The sequence below is a fragment of the Ovis canadensis genome, chromosome 18, assembly GCF_042477335.2.
Source record: "Ovis canadensis isolate MfBH-ARS-UI-01 breed Bighorn chromosome 18, ARS-UI_OviCan_v2, whole genome shotgun sequence".
NCBI lineage: Eukaryota > Metazoa > Chordata > Mammalia > Artiodactyla > Bovidae > Ovis > Ovis canadensis.
In genome coordinates, this window is record NC_091262.1 from 57587287 (window position 1) to 57609040 (window position 21754).

The 21754-nt window shown below is 40.1% G+C and overlaps 1 protein-coding gene across 6 annotated transcripts in view; it reads left to right on the forward strand.

Annotated features, from left to right (window-relative positions):
- NPAS3 (neuronal PAS domain protein 3) overlaps positions 1–21754 on the forward strand; it is a 962475-nt gene that overhangs the window by 696544 nt on the left and 244177 nt on the right. For all 6 annotated transcript variants that reach the window (XM_069558691.1, XM_069558689.1, XM_069558690.1 and 3 more), the window contains one exon: positions 1764–1853. In XM_069558691.1, the coding sequence (XP_069414792.1) occupies positions 1764–1853 (90 nt within the window). The remainder of the gene's footprint in view (positions 1–1763; positions 1854–21754) is intronic.

Genomic DNA, 21754 nt, shown 5'->3' on the forward strand with positions numbered 1-21754 from the left:
ATTCTATCATTGGAACAAATCATTCAAAAACAAGGAATGATTTTTAAGAAGTTATAGGCTGCCTCAATACAAATATGTTAATTTCAGAAATGCTGTCCAATTTATCTTTTCATTAATGTCCTTGTATCAAGTAGAAAATCTTTATTTTTAGTGGAAGGCAAGGCAGTGTAGTAATTGAATCCGACGATCTGAGTTTGAATCCTAGCTTCATCATTTACTAAGGTCAGGCATGTTGGCTAACTTCACTAAGCCTCAATTTCCTTGTATGTAAAATGTGGATAATAACATAATTACTTCAAATGCTACTTGTAAAAATTAAAAGAGACAATGCAACCCACTTAGTATATAATAAATGTGAGCTATTATTATTGTCTTGACCAGAATCTTGTCTATTATGTAATTTGCTTTTATGTGGTACAGTACAATGTGACTTCTGAATCGAATTTTTGTTTTCAGAACCCACTTATTTTCACCCAGTTGTTTTCAGAGGAGGAGGTTGGGTACTTCTCATAGTTTCTGATCAGTGGGGCTGTGAAAAGGAATCAGGAAGCATGGAATCAAATTTCATACACACACACATATTCCCATAATGATACATACACATATTTATATACATATATTCAATATATACATATAAAATTCCAAAAAAGTTCAGTATTTTAAGAGACTGAAATTATCGCTGAGATTTAAGGCCATGTGTTTTTCTACCTGAATTTTACATGCTTCTTCCACCTTTCTGTATTTAAAAATTACATCATTAGTTTAATGTTCGCCACATACCTTGTTCCCAATGAGGAACTCACAGCCTTTGTAAATATCACTAATCTTTAAAACTTCTTTTCCTACACAAGCAGTGCTTGTGCAACCCACTTGATTAAACATAAATAAAACAAAACGCAAGATGCGAGGATGATGGAACATATAAAATGCACTTGGATTGCAAGAATTTGAAACAAATTTATTCTCAATTTGAGTGATATCTTTCCGTTGGGAGTCCATGATGATTTACACCATTCATCAAACTGAAAATGCAGTCCTCTATTTGAAAAGTAGGCTAACATTTCAGGAGCTGCAGATAATATGCAGTATTCTTCTTTTCTCCCCGCTTTCTTCTTTTCTTTCCATCTCAGGAGTTGTAATAGAAACTAGATCTATTGCAATAAAGCTTTAATACAGAGTTTTGCAAAAAAAAAAAAGGATTACAATTTATGAAGCTTCAGCCTGTAAACATTTATCCATAATATATTGACTTTTCCTATTTGTTCTAATACAATAGGCACTGGGATTGAGAAGAGAATAATCCTTTATTAATTAGCAAATTATTGACGTCCATGGGAGCATAAGTGGTGATTTTACTTGTTTTTTATATAGGAACTCTTTTTGCCTCTTGTTCCATTACAGTTTTCATTCCTGTTCAGCTATTTAATAACTGTGCTGATTTAATCTCAGTAACTACTGAATCCAAAAACATAAAGGCAACATCTCAGAAAGTCAACATGGCCTGATTTTATACATAAATGCAGTGCATCTTGATTAAATGACAGACATATGGAAGTGCCTGAAATAAGGGAAAGCTAGCTTGTGATCTTAATTCAGACCTTTTATTTGTTCATGTATAATGTGGTAGTTAAAGATCTTAGACTTATGTTAAACATGAAGGAAAAGTGATCTTAAATTTGGTTATGTGTTGCTTTGTATTAGATGTCTTATTAACGAAATCTCCATCACATATACTTACTAACCTTTTTTTCTTTTTCCTGCAGTCCCTGGATGGCTTTGTATTTGCACTAAATCAAGAAGGAAAATTTTTGTACATCTCTGAAACAGTCTCCATCTACCTAGGCCTCTCACAAGTAAGTAAAACCATTTTAGATTCTTGACAGCAATTGTGAAGGCTCCTTCAGCCTCATGCCTGTCCTCCTTCTTCAACATATATTATATTTGGAGTGAATTATCCAGTTTATTTTTTAATGGCTCTCCCTGACTCTGCTCACCACGTCATTGAGAAAGCTGCGTGTCAGTTCAGAACATTTGGCATCAACTTGTGCTCAAAACTTGATTCCCCCGTCCCTACCCCCTAAGGATCATTATTAATTTATTGAGAACAAACGAAGTTTCTTCCCTTGGTTGTTTTGAACTTTGAAACCTCTGTGCTCAGTAGGAAAGGGACACACTAATAGTGCTTCCCTTGTGTCCTATTACTGGATGTTTATGGAGGACCCTGCACTGTCCTGGGAGCTGACACAATGACAGGGAGTCAAGAAATGCTGAAAGAGACCATTAAAATGTGTTGTGGGGAGGAACAGTTCCTGCAAGTAGGTATTTTGCTGCCTTTGCAAATGCTTCCTTATGCAGAAACACGATTTCATAAAATAAGATAATCTTTTGTTATTTGCCATTTAATTACCCACACGTGTCTGTCAGAGGCGAAAAGGGGGAAAAAAAAAAGACGGAGGCACATGGGGGCAGGGGATGAAAGCCCTAGACATTCGTTCTTGATAGTCCCCCTGGAACACAAAAATTTGACTTTTGTTCAATTCCCAGACACAGGCTGCCACTACAGAATGCCAAAATACCCTGAAGAAAAGTTTGCAGTTCTACTAATTATCCAGATGTTTTCTCCATTCAAATGCTGAACATCTGGGTATCCGTGCCCATACAGGTGATTGGCTGAGGCTGACCCTTTTCATCTGGTGGTTTGGCACAAGAAAAACGCAGTTCCGTGGGAGGGATTTTGTATGTATGTGATGATCTGCCAACTTGGATAATCTACTTCTCATCCAGTTGCTCCTTTGAGCTAAAGATGGAGATGAGATCTGCCTCTCTCCTCTTAGGCAAGACTCACCCCAGACTCATTGCTTCTGAAAGTTGGCACTGCTGTAAGGAGGCAGCACATGGCTGGAACATTTTGGCTGTTAGTGAGTTTGCTGGGTAATAGCTAAATCAAGAAAGACATTGGGAAATAATAAAGAGAGATAGTTGGCATTTGAGGAGGGTTGGGGGAGGAGGAGAAACACTGCCAAATTTAATTATTTACTTTTGAGAATCCAAGCCCGGGGTGGGGTGGCGGGCATTAACTCTTGCTTGAAGAATGTGCAAGCTATTGGCTGTAGTGTATCTAGCAATTCTATTTTATGTGGACTTGAGCAAACCAAATGATAGAAACTGGGCTATTGTCAATTCAATATTAGTATTCTTGTGTCTCGTGGAAATCTCTGGTTTTCTAATGGCTTTTAATAGACTTGAAGCCTTGTCTTAATCTGTTTGAGACCTAGTGTTGGGAATCACCAATGTTGGAATTGGTGTGCCACCATACTAACACTGTATAGACCTGGGAAAGCCACTGTTTATTGTTCTGCAATGCCTGGATTCATATATTTTGTGCAGGCTATCCAACAAAGTTTAATAAGCCAGTGAAGAAGAAGGATGAATAATTAGTTTAAGCAGGTAAATGCTAATTAGGGAACTCCTGAAAAGCATCCATAATATACTAGCTCAAAACACGTTTTACAGCCCTGGTTAGTGGTGTAATCCAAATTCTGTCAAGGCAACTGCATTTTCTGTAATTGAGATGTGTATGTTTGCTTTGCATAACAGATGGCTCTGTATGCTTAGACTGATAGCTAGGAAAATAATAATTGCATTATTCTGGCCAAAAGAATATTAGCTCTTGGGTTTTGGCCATTTCAGTCAGTCCTCCTGCCAGCACAGCATATGCACATATATGGATTGGATTTTCAAGGAAATTGATGCATCTGGAATAGTGTGGCCATCTGAAATATCATCTGTTCAAGAAAAATTTGGCTTTAACCCTGTGTTGGTTTCTCCTTAAAAGCAAGAGATTCCACTGCTTCTCTACTATCACGTTAAGTCAATCTTTTCCTATAATCTGAGGCAAATCATTGAGGTTTCCATAGGAATAAAACAGCTATGCAGGCACGGTTTGGTAGCTGGCAACTTCTGTACAGTTCTTCCCCAGCTCTGCGTGGAATGCGTTATAAAGTAAGTGTGCATCAATAGTCAGTGTCTCGGCTCACCCGGGGGCAGATGCTGGCCACCGTGGGCTGTGGCCCTGTGTGGAGCTTGTGTTTTGTGTCACCGCAAAGAGTCCAGTGTGCAGCTAGACAAACGTGGTGTTGCCAGAAGTCTTCATTCGAGGGCATTATGAAATGATGAAGGGTAGATCACTCCTAAGTGATTTTTGCATATACCAATGCACATATTTGGAGTTCAAAACAACTTTAGAACTCCAGAAGTTAGTTCTGGGTTAACATGGAAATAATCTGATAAGAGCGTAGTGTGTTTTTAAATGCCCAAAGAATAAGGGGGAAACTCTATGCTAAAACTTCGAGAAGTTTTCCAATCCAATTAATGTTCTCAGTCCTAAAAGCGTAATTGGGTTTCCTGAGACATAACCCTTCCCAAGTTTTTTCTATGCCCTCTTTCAGTTGTGGAGTGTGGAGTGCTCACTGGCGACATCCAGTGTAAAGTGTATTAAAAGTTATTCAATTAAGTACATCCTTAATCTTTTAAACACACACACCCTTAATTAAATGCATACCACTCTGTTCATATCCTACAACTTTGACTCCGTGATTTTTCCATCAAATTCTTGACAGTGATAAGGAATCTATATAGTTATGTTCCCTCCTTTCCTTTTTAAGCAGTATTATTAAATCAAGACAGTGTGTATCATCAGATATGTACCCAGTGAAACTGCTGAGGAATATTGTGAACATGTCAGTTTGTTAGAGCATAGCTGTGTCTGCATTTATAACTCTCAAGATGTATCTTCCTCAGTTTTATTTTCTTTGAACATGTAAATAAATATGGTGGCTTTAAAACGGCTTATGTTCTCAAGAAAGAATTAGGATTCTTTTTTGGCTCATGAGAGAACTAAGCAGAGAAACTTCTAGCAAGCTCAGTTGTGTGGCATGAATATAGAGACAGCCAGAGCAGGTTTGTCTCCACTCCATCGAGGGTAACTCCAGGTGTCCAGGATGTGTGTTTGCCACTTACTGCCTTTAGGGTGTTTTCATATCATCTTGATGATGGGAATGAAGTGATCTATGCTATGATGATGTCCAAACATCTTCAGCAGACCTTTGACTTTGCCAGAGATAATCATTTAATTTAACCAAGATATGGTTTCAGGTTGTAGAAAATGCATTGTTGACTTGCATCAGTAGGTGTAAAGATTCCCAGGTACTCACTACGCAGTTTGGCTTGCATGGAGATTAAATGACTTCTTATGTCTGGTGATGGTGTCTGGAGCTGCTAAAGACAATTCTGCTCCCTACGTAAAATGGAATAGGCAAAAGTGAAAGCAAAGAAATAAAACAGAGTCATTTCCCTAATACTGAAAATATAGCAATGATGGGTAGCCCACTTTTATGGAACCTCTTCCAACATGTAAGGGGCTTAATCACCAAAGAATCCAAAAGAGACTTTATATGATAAATAAAAGCATTTCTACTTCAATATAGGAGTGGAAATTAAAGTTTATAGAAATATTTATTTGTTGATTTAAACCCTCTTCTTTCCAAAAAAGAAATAGCTTACACAAACATATGCAATAAAAAGTAATGGCAAAATAGAACTAGGGTCTAGGGAAAAGAAAGAAAAACATAAGTAATCTGTTACTGCATAGTACGAGAACAGAATAAAGGTTTATAAGAAGGGATATAAATGATCTGATAAAGTATCAAATTTACCTATGAGCTTCCAGGCAACCAAAGCAAGAAGGGAAATATAGCCAATTATAGCCAACAATCACAAATAAGGAAGTATCACTTCTTAAAGAAAAGGAAGTCTTTTGGTGACTGAAATATTAAAATAAACCTCAAAAACAATTTCTGTGGGAGCTAATATGTGGATTATGACATATCAGTTTGCTTCCACTGGAATCCACATTCAGAACAAGGCTATAATGACCCATAAAACTAATGCGAGCACACGTATTACAAATCCCATAACGAAGCAGAAGATACTACTCCCCTCAGATCGTTTTGAGAATGGTGTTCTGACATCCAGTACTTACAATGGCATTGACTAGCTTGATGTTTTATGTGCTTTTAAATCAGCTTTTCTTAATCCATATTCAAATACTGCATTTTCTTTTAAATGCTGATGAGAAAGTCAAAATTTTATTTGCCAGAGGCAGAGGACTTGGGTCTCAGTTAACCAGAGGGTAAAAGCGGACCCTTCTGAAAACATTTTATCTTGAAAATGGGTTAAAAGATGATGATTCTGATGCACCTATTCTAGAAAAATGTTTTCAAGTTAACAGAATTCTGTTTAAAGCATAATGGGTCCTAGAGCAGACGGAAGTTAACAGATTTTTCCACTGTGATATCATAAGGAAATATACTATAACCAGCTAAGCCCTCTCTTAAAATATACTCTTATCACCTGCCCATGGCCTCCAATGCCTAGCTTGCAGATGAGTCATTTTTTTTCTTCTCACCACATCCCCATTCTGGTAGAAGATACCTCCGTGCCGTTGCAAGCTAGCTAGAAGGAAGCTGCAAACAAGGTTATGCATTGGCTTGGTTCAAGGCAGCTTTCTGAAAGAGGTAGGGTGGCTGCAGCAGTAAGAGCTAACGGAGGTGAAAGTAAAAAGGTATAGATGGTCATTTAAAGTTTTGCCTTTTTTTTAAAGCCATGCAGATATCTTTACCATAAACTCCTTTCCCCATCCTGTTGTTCATCTCCATATTTTAGGTTTCTCTGCATTTGTTATATAGAATGGCAAATAAAATTACAGCTCTAGCACACAAGTACAAGGTCAAATAAATGACAGAGCTCAGTCTATTTGTGAAGCTGTTCTGAAAGGGAACCATGGTGCCAAATGTGGTTTATTTGAATAATAAAGAAGAATTAGATTCCCCTGATAACTTGGCTGAGGGCCAATAAATCACTGGAGGTTAAAGATGCTTTGCAACCGCCATGTCTTTCTTTTGCTTTTCCAAAGTGTAAGCCTCAACTCTCCCATTCTGTGTTTTTCAATGCAAATCAACTTGAGGTTAGTATGTGGTTAATATTCTTACTTCCATGCTTATAAAAGATATATATATACACCTACACATATATTTCTTTAGCAAAGTGAAAAAAAGACATTAGCTTACACATTATTACTCTTGTTAGGCATCATCATGTCCTAAATATAGTCTATAAAGGCAAAACAGGTGTTCTTTCAATACAGCAGAGGCCTTATAATAATGGAGCCAAGTGTTAGCTTTTTCAATCTGTGTGTGAAATTGATGCAACACTAGGACAACCAGTGTTCCTTCAATCAACAAATACAACTCTCCAAATATTGCTCGGTGCCCCCTTTTAAAGTCAGTCGAGTAAAATAATAATAATAATAAAGTCAAGTAGGCATATCTTAATTTTTTTAAAAAAGATACATAATTTTCTACAGCTTGTGTTTTGTCATTTTTGTTGGGTTTTAACCTCAGTAAGTCTGCATTTTTCTCCTGTACTAATCGTAAAAAGTTCATCACTTCTTGTGCAACAAAGAAAAATGCCCTTTTGAATGTGGAAGCTCAGAGGGTTTAGAGACTATTGAGAAAATATAAGTATCAAAATAATTCAGAAACAGGACAAGGCGCAGTGGCACATTATCAATTTACAACATTTAAATTGATAAATGCTTGGTAGTGAAGGCCTACAAGGGCACTTTGAAAAGCAAATAGCGACCTGGTGAAGAAATTGATTTTCCCCCCCGAAAATGACTGCATGATGCATCATTTGACTGCATGCTGTCCGAGTGCTTGACAGAGATAATCTCAGCAATCCCACGGGCGACCTTATCGTTCTCACCAGGGCAACTTTGTCTACGTTCTGACTTTGTGCATGTCAAGGTTCCTCCCGGCAGGATCCTTGGGGGGAAAAGTTCCTCTGTTCGATCCAGATATTGAACTGCTCACTCTTCCCCATTTTCCTCTCCCGCCCCCCTGCACCCTCCCAAATAGGCAAACACGCCTCTTTATTTCATCCATAATTATGAATGAGCCAGGCGGAAGACCACAGCAGTTCTGCGCACCAGATCTTTGTGGAAACCCTTATTACCATTTAGTTCACAGAGTTCTAGGTGATAACCTGTATTAGCAGGGATCATATTATCAGAAAGGGTAGAAAAATTCCCTCCTGTTCTTCTATAGTATATGGCAGTTCTTAGCAAAATGGAAAAAGCCAGCCAGTTTCTTTCAGCCTTGTACTTGCAAGGAATTTTTTTTTCTCTCCCCTACAATCTTTACACAGAAAGCTTCTGAAACTGTTTGACTCCATACCATTTAGTTTCTGATGTTGTTCCCTCACCATCCAGTAATTCTAAGTATTTCTCTTGTAACTTTAAAATGATGTAATATTGACATAAGGCCCCAAGAGTACGTCACTGTGGGCTCTTGGGCTTTGAACTGGCATGGCAGCGCCTGTGGAAGAAATCTGATAGAACCCACGAGGCTTCCTCAGGACCAGCGGTGTTTGGAAAATATTTTTCTGCCGAGAGGGATAACTGATGATTTCTTTATGTTTAAAATATTTCTATTGGTATATATGGATGTGGATGTGTGCGCCTTTCTGTTTATTATCAGTTATCTTCCTGCCACCGCAGCTTGTCCCTAATCATCACGGTTCTGCTTTCTTGAAAGCAGCAAAAACCCTGTCCAGGGTTCGCACCCTGAAGCTCCAGTCCCTACCGGCTCTGACACCCTCAGTTCACCCGATTCCACCCCTTTTACCTCCTTCTTTCATCCACAACATTAATTCTGAGCGAACAAGACGTGCTTCCTTGCTTTTGACAAGATTTGCTGCAGTCTCATGCGACAAAAACCCAACACTCATTCCAGATTCAGAAAGTAGGATTTATAACAGCATTTTAATTTAATGTTGGATGTCGAACATATAAAGAGATCACAGTAGTACTAGAGCTGAAAATTGATGCCTTTTTTATTAGTGTCCTCTCAGAAGTGGGTGAGACGCTGTTTGTGCAATGGAGCACAGAGCAGCACAGTCAGATGAATGAGGATATGCTATCTGCAAGGAATCATATTTCAAGCCACTGTCGGCCTCTATTGATGTGCGCAGAGTTGAAAGGTTATGCTAGTAAATGCCATCCGAATTTCCAGCATTAGAAATCGGTGGAATAATCTGCTGGCTGTCACTTTATGCTCAGCCTAAATGCACTGCATGGGAATGTTTTACTTATTTTAACTCCAAATTAATTCCTTATTACTGGTGCATGGCTTTCTCTCTTCCATGCTTTCATCAGTTCCCAAATGGGACTGATTTTTAACCGGCCTTCAGAGTAAACCAAAATCCCCGAAAGAAAATGAAATTTGCATCATCATACATGAGAATTATCTTCTTTTTACTTATGCCTTTGAACATGTTTTTTACCAGGCATTGAGGGTAAAACACAGATTGTCACTATGCAAAAAGGGCTTTTCTAGTTAGGCTGAATCACAGAATCACAAAACAATAAAAGATAGACTCGCTGTTTTCAAATGTATAATTTGAAGACCTTTTACGTTGCTTCTTAATTTCTGGAGTTAGTATGATCAAGAGAAAAAAAAGAAAGTGTAGCATCTTCATTTTATGGGATCAAGAAATCTAAAGTCAGGAAAAAAAATACTTTTTGAGACACTAGCTTGCTTTCTTTGTGTGGATAAAGTGGGTTTTTTTCATATTTATTTTTAAAGTAGAGCACTAAACAAAAGTAAAATGGAGAAGAAAATTTAGTCATCATTCTAAGTCCGTAATTTATTCATCTTTAAATAATGAAACGGTGTTTTTCTGAATTAATCCATGTATTATTCATGCAGGCATTGGCAATGTAATGTCCCCAGTTTTCTGGAGAGCAGTGTACATTTCTTTGCCTGACAAGCAGTATTTTCTATATGGTATTAATTTAATGGCTTATTTTATTATGCAAAGTTGGAAAGTAAAGATAATTTCTGTCTATAATGTGGTGCTTATACAGGCAATATATGCAAAATAATGCCTCTAAACCTAAGCCTTCCTCAGTTAGCCTGGTCCCTAGGAGAGTGATGAGTGAGGGCAAACTGCTCATATGAAGAATTAGAAATAACTTGACCTCCTGGGAAGAAGGTCATAAAATCGTTAAATTCGTGCGAAATCCAAATTTCATTTCTACACACACACGTTCAATCTATATTGGGTTTTAGCTCTTACATAAGAAGGCATGGTTTTCATAACAAGAGTAACATGGCAACAATTTCAGTGATCATTTCACTTGGAATATAATAAGGAAATCAATTAGGATTTTGCATGAGTTCTAGAACCAGGCTGATAACCTGAAAACCGGTGCTGACTTAAGACAACAAATGCCATGTGGCTTTTTATCCTTTTTACTCCCTCTGCCCCCTTTGGATGACAGTCCAGAGACGTAATCTCTTTCCTAAAGAGTCATTTTTAAAGAGACTGATAGCAGTTGTTCCAATGATTCAGAGCATCTTTAGATGTGTATTCATATAAATAGATGTCTGTTCACATGCCTTTATATGTAGATAAATGTATAAAATTGGTTTCTTTCTGATTTGGTTTTTATGCCTACTGTACTTTTATCTACAGATATAAATAACTTCCAAAATGATTCACTGAAAGAGCAAACCAGGTTTTCCTTTGGGTATCTCCTCCCCCTTTCAGCCTCCTATAACTGCAAACTTAACCACATTCAATAATAAGACAAAAACTTCCTCTGATGCTGTTAATTTTTAATGTACTGGCAGATTAAATCTATTACTTTCAATATCTATGCAGACTTTTTTTGAAAGCAAAAGAATGTACGCACAAAGAAGTTTTCCCTGGGAAAGAAAAAAGTGGCTTGAGATTGGCAGTTTTTAGGGCAAGGCAGGGCCCCTGGAGGGGCTTCCCTGGTAGCTCAGCTGGTAAAGAATCCTCCTGCAATGCAGGAAACCCTGGTTCAATTCCTGGGTGGGAAAGACCCCCTGGAGAAGGGATTGGCTATCCACTCCAGTATTCTTGGGCTTGCCTGGTGGCTCAGTCAGTAAAGAACCCACCTGCAATGTGGAAGACCTGAGTTCAGTCCCTGGGTTGGGAAGATCACCTGAAGGAGGGCATGGCAACCCACTCCAGTATTCCTGCCTGGAGAATCCCATGGACAGAGGCGCCTGGTGGGCTGCAGCCCATGGGTCCCAAAGGGTTGGACACAACTTAGCAAATAAACAACAACAGGCCCTTGGCAGAGGTGACAGAGATCACCTATGTGCCAAGTGTAGCATTTTGGTAGACCTCAGAAGTTTGTCAGTAACAGCATTTGGATATCAGGTAAAGAATCATATATTGCATTTAGCTTTTTTCCTAGGTTTTATAGAAGCAAGTTTTGTATCAAGCACTTGCCTTCCTTTTGGCCTCTGTCCCCAATAGGAACCTTACTTTTAACCACAGGTAATCCCTTTTATAATGCTTTGCCAAGAAAACAATAGAAAATCACCTCCCAATGAGGAAAAAGCCAAGGCTTTAAGAAGCAGATACATAAGGGATGGTTTCACAAGTTTTAGTATAATTCTATAGTCTGTCTTGACTTTCAGATGTTTGTTACTATTGTACTTTATTAGCTGCTTAGGTCTGATTAACTGAAGCCCCTAATTGTTAAGCTTGATACTCTTAGGAGCTTAAAATTGCATAAAATGTGCTTGGCTATATATAGCAGGGATAGCGAGGAATGTTTCCAGAAAGCCAGCATTGTAGGATTAGTTAGGATCTGGTCCTTTCCTATGAAATGTCCAGGTTGGCTTTGTCTTAAGAAATGTTGAGGCTAGCCAAATCACAAAATGACTATATAAAGATTACTTGTGTTACAAAGTGTTCCTTTAAGTGGTGAGTTCCACTCTTACTTTTAAGTATCTATGAAGAAAACCATTGTCTACTTGATGAATCAAAGTAGAGGGGGCAGTGAAGGAAGGGGGTGCTGCTGCTGAAGGAAGGGGCTGCTGCTGCTGCTAAGTCACTTCAGTCGTGTCCGACTCTGTGTGACCACATAGATGGCAGCCCACCAGGCTCCCCTATCCCTGGGATTCTCCAGGCAAGAATACTGGAGTGGGTTGCCATTTCCTTCTCCAATGCATGAAAGTGAAAAGTGAAAGGGAAGTCGCTCAGTCGTGTCCGACTCTTCGCGACCCCATGGGCTGCAGCCCACCAGGCTCCTCGGTCCATGGGATTTCCCAGGCAAGAGTACTGGAGTGGGAGAGAGGCACAAAAAGTGTTCAGAGGTATTCTGTTGTCAAATCAATCAGAAATGACTGTGTGGAACATGAGATTCTATTGGCAGACATCTTTTTAGGGGCAAGCAGAGCTCACTGTTCCTGGTAAGCATGGGGATCTCCTTGCCTCAGTTGCCAACTGTAAGGGGAGTGTCTTTTGCAACCTGGTCATGCTGTTCATTCTAGTTGTCCAGGGTCATGTCAAAGCACTTGCAGTGGAAGTTAGGCGTGCCTTTGATGTTCTGTCTGCATATCTGTGTCGGAAAGATCTCCTGGAGATGGAAATGGCAACCCATTCCAGTATGTTTGCCTGGAAAATCCTATGGACAGAGGAACGTGGTAGGCTACAGTCCATGGGGTGGCAAAGAGTCAGACAAGACTGAGCGACTTCACTTTCACTTTCACACGTTCCCTTAGGACAGAAGACGCAAATTTGAGGAAAATAAGAGGTGAGAGTGGGAACCGATTCCTTGAAATTATAAAAAGAAAAAAACATAATTTTTCCAGTTCGTTGATTAGAATTGACATCCCAGAGTTTGCGAAGAGCAAGAAAGGACCGTGCTGTTTCACTACCTCTCCAAACCTTTTCAGCTGAGCAGACAAGTAAATCATACATTGACTGGGACTCATTCAGCTCTTTAGTAAAAAACCCTGCAACTTTGGATGTTAACATACATCGAAATTAGAAGAGTTGAACGGAAGATATTTCTAAAATGTCACAACTGCTCCATGACACTAGATGATATGTTTATCCATTCATTATCGCTGAGAACACCTGGGGCGGTGCTCAGGAAATCAGATAGTGCCTTTTAAAATAATTATAAAAGAGGCATAGATTAGCAAGCTGAGGGGAAAATAGACAATCCTGAATCATGATGTTACTAATTTTGATCTGTTTAGGGGCATAAGCTTCCAAGTCACAACAGTGTAATAACTGACTGCAACTGTCAGCAGCTCTGAGAAGGAATGCCAAGCAGGACTGTTTCTGAAAAGCAAACGTTCTCCTGGAGGTGAAATCCCAGCATTCGCTTTCTGTTTATAACATTAAGACACGCCATTGGTCGTGTTTGCCATTGTTGGTTTCTGGCTTGCGTGCTAAGTCGCTTCAATCATATCTGACTGTTTGTGGCCATATGGACTGTAGCCCACCAGGCTCCTCTGACCACAGGGATTCTCCAGGCAGGAATAGTGGAGTGTGGTTTGCCACCCCCTTCTCCAGGAAACTTCCGCAGTTAGGGATCAAACCCGGGTCTCCCACATGACAGGTGGATTCTTTACCTCTGAGCCACCAAGGAAGCCCTGGTTCCTGGTGTGGCCTGCCTTTTATCTATTAGACATTTCTGCCTTTGGAGAAGTAGGAGAAGGCCCTCTGGACTAAGGTCCTGGAAACCTGGTTCTGGTCTTGTCTCTGCTTCTGACCAGGCAAGCGACCTTCGAAAAGCCTGGATCTTAATTTTCCTTAAGTGTGAAGCAGAGGGGCAATTTCTCAGGCTCCTTCTTCTTTAAAAAAAAAAAAAAAAGTACTCTCTGAAATTCATTCAGCACTGGGCGTTTTATCCTCAGCACAAGGGTAGGGGGTGGGGGAGGGGAGCCCAGCAGAAGAAGCAGGCTATTTTATTTTTAACCTTCAAAGGAATTTAGTTGAGCAGATGCTACCCTGAACTAGTCAGAGTAGAAAAGAAATGATATGGCTTTTAAAGGGCACATCTAGCATATCTACTGGGGTAAAGTAATTCTGGCAATGCTTCAAAGGATATAACTTTTGATGGTAAAGTAGGTAGGCTATGGAATGAAATCACATATGGCAGGCTGTCAAAGTCTCCTACACTTTCAGTACATTTATATAAGTGCAAATGGAAGCTGCTTAGATGGAGTCCCGAGCAATTTCCTGCTAAGACTGCTTTCAGATTATCTGATATTATTTGACTAAATTATCTCTGTAGAAGCTGAGGACAACTTTTATGATCAAATATTTTGAAATTAGTTTTCCTCGTTGGCAGATTATCTGAAATATGAATTGCTCTCGTTTGAGCACTTGAAATTGAAAGGCTTTGGTAATAGCAATTATATAAAAACAAGGGTACTGAAGTGCTGTATATCATGCTGAAGGGGATATGTTTATAGGTCAGTGATGTCAATAACTGTAGTTCTCCCAGATACCTCACTGTTACCCTTTCATTCTGGGCTGATGCAAAGGACAGACTGACTTTCTCTTCTACACGCATGTTTCATTTTTTAGAACAGATTCAGATTTTATTGACTCTAGACATTTAAACATAATCAATTCATATTTATTACATAGCCCAGATGTAGGGTGTCTAAGAATGTAAAAAGTGCAAATACGCTAAAAATTTGTGTAGAGTCTTAAACTATTATGTGGTATTAATATATATATGATTGATTTGTGTGCTCTTGATGCCTTCTTTGTGACATATTCCTGTCCCTCTGGACCTTTTTTTATTCATGTATATAGCCTCACAGTGAACCAGAATTATAACTACATTTTATTAAGCCCCTACTTTGTGCCAGGCATGGTTCTTAGCACTTCACCACCATTAAAGTTTATAATCCTACCAATCATTAGGTGCAATTACCATTCCCATTTTATAGATATGAAAACTGAGGCTCAGTGAGGTTAAATAACTTGCCCAAAGCATTACAGCTAGAAAGTGACAGGACTAGCATTTAAACCTATCCCAATTTACTCTGAAGTGTTTGATGTTAACTATTATTATTATTGCTAGCTGCCTCTGGGAAGTTGTAGTACTTAACAAGTAGAATTATTCAAGGTTTATGGATGAAGAGAAGCTGAGATTTGGAGCAATTAACCATCCTGCTCAGAACCATAAAACAGTTATTCTCACAATGCTAGTGTCTATAAATGAACTTCTGAAAGCATCAGTAAAGTTACCTAGATATATTCAAAAACTCTGATATTCAACATTATTAGAAATACTCCAAAGTTCAGTAGCAGAGCCCAGTAATAAATATAAGGGTCTAAACTCAGAGTACTATGATATTTCCTTCACATTTGATATATATATTCATGCATACCAGCATTCAACTAATACTGAGTGACCCACATGTCCAAATTAAAATAAACTGAAGCTATTAATAACTAAGGCATAGTTCCTATCCTCAATGACCCAGTTCCATAGACATGGTAACCAAGCTACAGTGACCTATGCATTATAGGCCTCAGATATTTCAATAAATAATGAATGTCACATATTCCAATAAAGAGATGCACTATAAACCACAGGAATAGAGAATGTGGGTAGCTAGTTGCCTAGAGAAGTTTACAAAGGATTTACTAAAGAAACAGTGTTTGGTTCAGGTGTTCATGGGCATTTCCCATCTGGAAAAGGAAAAGGTGATATTCCAGGCAAAGGGAGGCATATCTACAAGGTCATTTCTTATGGCAAGAGGTGAGTCTGGAGAGTTAGGACTGGACTGATCATAAAGAATGCTAGAGGAAGCAAAGAAAAGGACTTTCTCTTCTAGACCCTGGGAAAGCATCAAAAGTTTTAAAGGGAAAAGGGAAACAGTAGATCTGTGCTTCACGAAAAAAAAATATTCTGGCAAAAAAATTTTGGAAGATACTGAATAGATGGCAGTCTTACAGTTAAAAGGTAGTAGATAGCTTAGAAAAGAGACTTTTTAAAGAGAATTATAATAGAACACATCAGTGGAAATAAAGAGAAGGGGGGATGGTTTTGAGAAGCCTCTTTTGGGTAAGATAAGTGCCTTGATGACTGATCGAATGTAGTGGAAAACAAAGAGGAAATGCATTTTTACAACTTAGTTCCAATCTAGATGTAAGACATTTGAGAAACTTGTGGGACATCATTGAACAGGCTCCAGAGCTCAAGGGAGAGGTTGGGTTCAGAATTACAGGTAGGGAGGTGGTTAGCATATAGATTGTACCAGGGCCTGAAGGAGGCAGATGAGATCACTGAGCATCTTGAATTTGCAGTTCAAGAAGGAGGAAGTGGGGGCTGCTGAGAAGATCTCAGTTTACTGGGGGGTCAAGGATGAGACGAAAGCATATAAGATGAAACACAAATGATCAGAAAGCAACCTGGAGAGGCTCCTCCTCTAGGAGAACCATGGACGCTGCCATTAGAGAAGTCAAGAAAGCTTTTTCAAAAAGGATGTGATCAAGTGTCCTAAAGTTAAAATATTACGAGGACAGAACACAGCCATTGCATCCATCAGTTAGAAGATGACCAATGATTTGAGTATCATCAGGAGCATCATTTTGCCTGAAGCCAAATGCAGTGGGCTGTTGAGTGAGCGGTACCGATATGTTTGGTGAGTATTAGCCTCTCTGCCAGGAAATTCAAGGGCAAGAAGGTGCAGAGGGTGAAAAGTAGTTTGAAGGAGAGCTGGGCTTAATGGGTCTCACTTCTACGTTTGCTGTTGTTCAGCCGCTCAGTCGCGTCCAACTCTTTTTGACCCCCGCGCTGCAGCATGCCAGGTTTCTCTGCCTTCACCATCTCCCAGAGTTTGCTCAAACCCATGTCCATTGAATTGGTGATACCATCCAAGCATCTCATCCTCTGTCATCCCCTTTTCCTCCTGCCTTCCGTCTTTCAGCATCAGAGTCTTTTCCAATGAGTCAGCTCTTTGCATCAGGTGACCTAAGTATTGGAGCTTCAGATGACGTTAACGTTAAGTTGGTAAGTTGCATGCAGAGAAAGATACATTGAAGATTCTAGATAGGGAAAATCTTTGGACCCAGGTCTGAATAGGGTAAGCTTAGTATAAAGGGTATGAACCTGGGAAATAAATAGGATTATCTCTAACTGTTCTGCTAGAGAGAAGTTGAGAAGTGTACTCTGAATATGGAAGTGGAGAAGGGGAGAAATAAGTTTTGAAGGAATTTCTAGAGGAGTGACCTGAAGACAATAATATAGCTACTTTTGCTGGGATTGATCAGAATTGGTTCATCCACATAGGGGTGCAGGTTCATCCACATAGAGGTGCAACTGACAGATACAGTATAGCAGTGATACCAAGGTTAAGGCAAGATCAAAGATGGAAATACCAGTTACAGGCTAAGGCCAGGGTAAGTCCCTTTCCTGCCAAACCTGATGGCAGAGACAAAAGGACATTCTAGGGGGAGCAGTGGCTTCAACCATAGGGCAAGGCCCAGTATAATTAAATAGTTCCATTTGATGTACCTTGTTAGTCATCTGAATGAGGTCTGCTGCCTGTGATCTTTCTACTGTTGCTATACGATCGAGTCTACTACAAAGACTGCCGAGTCTAAATTTCAGAAATTGTATTCATTGGTTCCCCTATTAACATCTGATAATCCATATAGAGAGGGAAACAAGTGGAGAAAATAGTTCCTGTAATACTTTTAACCTTGAAATCCCATCTTTGCTTCCTTTTCTGTTCCTCTTAAATCACATATAAGCACTTCATATGATGGAAGATTTTGCAGGTCTGTCTTTGCATTTGCAGGTTTTCTAGTTGTCTTAAACAGTTCTGCTAAATACTGGGATGCCCACATTCCTTTTCTGCTCATCTGTCTCTCCATACTGCTGCTGCTGCTGCTAAATCGCTTCAGTCGTATCCGACTCTATGCAACCCCAGAGACGGCAGCCCAACAGGCTCCCCTGTCCCTGGGATTCTCCAGACAAGAACACTGGAGTGGGTTGCCATTTCCTTCTCCAATGCATGAAAGTGAAAAGTGAAAGGGAAGTTGCTCAGTCGTGTCCGACTCCTAGCGACCCCATGGACTCCAGCCAACAAGGCTCCTCTGTCCATGGGATTTTCCAGGCAAGAGTACTGGAGTGGGGTGCCATTGCCTTCTCTGAGTCTCTCCATACAGTTAGTACATAACTGGTAAAAGGAATATTTTTGTGAAATTACAATGCCTGAGAATGTGACAGTCCTTCAGTAAGCTCTTAGTAAGGGAAGTGATTTGTTTTGTTGTTTGGAGTTTAATTTATGGTTAAAAAAAAAAACACCTTTTCAACCTATTTCTAATTGTTCATGTTAACTAATTGTAAAATAGAAAACTATTTAATAATTATAACTAGACATATCTGCCATAATGATAATTTGGTTCATGTCAAAGTAGGTGATATGGATTACATAGATTTATATAGATTATGTAAATTCAAGATTTTGAGAATGTGTCTCAATGTTGCTTTTTGTCTCTTGAGAAAAGAGACTGGAAGGAAGGGAATAAGGAGAGGGAGGAAGAAAGAGAGAGAAAGCTAAGAACAAAAACGTTATTTTTAGCCTTCTTCTCCTCCCTTCACCCTGTACCCTGACTTCCTCATCTCCTCTCCCCCAACCCTGAGACCCCTCAACACTTGCGTCTCTGAATACAAACCTGTGGCCAACTGGCATTTTTCAAATATTTAAATGGAATGTGTAAAGTAAGGCATGATATATGCCCACTTGCAAAGTGGGCCCATTAAATGAAACAAATGCCACCAAGTCTGTTTCCAGCTGAGGTTATAATGTGCGGGACAGTCATGAGCGCCAGATTCCCTTTGTATCCGCCGTCATAAACCACACAGTTTTTAGTGCCATATGAATTGGTAGAGCTGATTGTTTTATTATATTTGAGTGTAAATTTTTCATCCCTTTCCGTTCTGCCACCATTCTCAGAGAATACAGGTTTTGTGCTGATACGATGTTTCCTAGCTCTGGGCATGGCCTGGCCCGACTACTGACTGTAATTTACTTTTTGGTGTCTGTCGCCTTGAGCTTGCCTTCTGACTAGCTTGTTGAATGATGTGCTAATCCATTATATTTTTCAGACAAGTGTATCGACCAGTATAAACAGACTGGAGGGCACAAACCTAAATGAAAGCTATACTTCCCTGAATCATTTAAAAAGCTCCAGCTTGGTGGCAGTGCACAATAACTGGGCTTTTGTACATTAAGTAAGAGAGAGAGAGAGATCTCAATAAATAAAACAAAAAATTGAAATATCCCTGCCTGTGGGGACTCAGTCCAGGTTTCAGATGTGCCTGTATTTTTGTTAACACAATGATCAGAAAGGGCTACTTTAGAATGCCCTCTTCTAATACAAATCTAGGGTAAAACCCGGCATTTAGCATCTCCTGTCCCGGATGAGGCTTTCTCACCTGCTCTTCGATCCTGGGTGCCTTTCACTTGAAGCCACCCACATACCTCATTGTAACACATTTATACACATAAAGAGCAGACAGCAAGCACTCAGAGGAATTTCAGCAGAAAAGTTAAGCCTTAGGTCAGCCCTGTTTTGAATCTTTCCTGTTGTCAGAAATGTGGGAATGGATGGCCGAATGGGTTGGGCAAAATACATTTCATATTAATCTTCCTTTTAAAAAAGACTGTCGGGCAAACCAAGCCCTTCAATTTGCATGACCAAAGGCATGAGGTAAAGATTTACCTGTCACAATGTGTGTAAATGTACAGTAGCTGCTGAAACTTTTGGTCTGTACCTTCAAATTTAGCCTGACACCCAGTCACATTGTAGAAGCGGTGTTCTTCACCTCAAATTACAGCAGAGCCAGAGGGAAGCCATTCCCTGATGACACACATGGGCTCTGACTGTTTCCTCACCTCTTTGATACCTATTACTTTTACAAGTAGTTCTACCAGGGAATTACTCAGGTCTCTTCATATGGCCAAGGTAAAAACATATAAGTCCATTTTCCCCAAATCTCTTGCTCAGCTTCTTGAGGTTTGCAGGGCAGAATGTATGTTTCTCATATCTGCTTTATCCTCCCAGTCGGCAGAGAGATGGAGCGGTTTCAGAGTACCTCCCCACGCCTCTCAGCGGATGGCCACAGTCGTCTCGGAAGGCAGTGTATAAGGGGTTTACACCCACTTGACAAATGCAAACACTAAAATTACACATCATGAATAACCCAGGTCACAGAGCCAGTGAGTGATAAACCAGGACTCTCCTTCTTGACTCTATTTCTCTATCCTCTTCCTTCCTTGGGGTCCGCAGCCTGTGCTGAGACCTTCATTCTCCTGCTAGAGAGGGGAAGGGAGAAAAAGTGACATATCCCCTCTGTCCTGACTGCCACAGCCAACGCTGTCTGTCTACCAACAACACGGTCCCCAAACAGCTTCACTCCTTTTGGGGGATAAAATGTTAGTTGCTCAGTCATTTCTGACTCTTTGTGACCCCATGGACTGTACCCCACCAGGCTCCTCTGTCTATGAGATTTTCCAGGCAAGAATACTGGAATGGGTTGCTATTCCCTTCTCCAGGGGAACTTCCCAACCCAGGGATCAAACCTGGCTCTCCTGCATTGCAGGCAGATTTTTACATTGTTGAACAAGAATGCTTGTGGAGACCCTGAACCAGAGTCCTTATGACAGCTTAAAATGGAAGGCCTGCATATGGGTGGACCTGTACAAAGAGAATTGGAAAATAAATCCTTCCCCTGGTTCCAATGACAAGTGGAATGGCCCCTTGTGTCCACATGCAACCCTTCTTTGACCTCAGGTGCAGTGTCTCTCAGCATCGTGCCAATTTTAAACATACCACATGGAGTCCAACAAAGGCATGACAAATATGCCAACAAAGGTCTGTCTAGTCAAAGCTATGGTTTTTCCAGTAATCATGTATGGGTGTGAGAGTTGGACTATAAAGAAAGCTGAGCATCGAAGAATTGATGCTTTTGAACTGTGGTGTTGGAGAAGACTCTTGAGGGTCCCTTGGACTGCAAGGAGATCCAACCAGTCCATCCTAAAGGAAATCAGTCTTGAATATTCATTGGAAGGAATGATGCTGAAGCTGAAACTCCAGTACTTTGGCCACCTGATGTGAAGAACTGACTCCTTAGAAAAGACCGTGATGCTGGGAAAGACTGAAGGCAGGATGGTTGGATGGCATCACCGACTCAAGGGACATGAGTTTGAGTAAACTCTGGGAGTTGGTGATGGACAGGGAGGCCTGGCATGCTGCAGTCCATGGGGTCACAGTCAGTCAGACACGACTGAGCAACTGAACTGAACTGATGGAGTCCGAAATTCTCCTGGGCCTTAGACAGGCTGTTGGGTCAGCCTTTTCCTTCTAGGTCTTTCTAGAGGAAACTACTGCCCAAGATCTCTTTGCTATTTTGGGAGTTCTGCATTCACATTTCCTTTGTCTCCGTCTTGCTTTGGAAGTCAAATGGACACCTACACCCATCCTCTGCTCACTCAGGAATGTGGCACGGGGGCCGGTGATCTCGCCTACATTTTTAAACAGAGCTATCGAAAACCTGGCATGTCATAGGCACCAAATTAGCATTTGTTGTCTGCCTGAGTGAATGTATATCTTCCAGCTTTCATAGAGTATTTTGCTCCCATGAATAATCCTGAAATCAAGGGTTTTTGAATGGATTGGCTAGTTCTGAAATTTATTTCAGTCCTTCACTTTACTGTGCCAAGAGGAAGCATGACTAGGATCAGGAGCAGTTTAAGGAGACTAACCCTAACCCAGACTGGATGCTGGTTACTCATCATCTGCTGAGACCAGAGAGCAAAACAGAGTT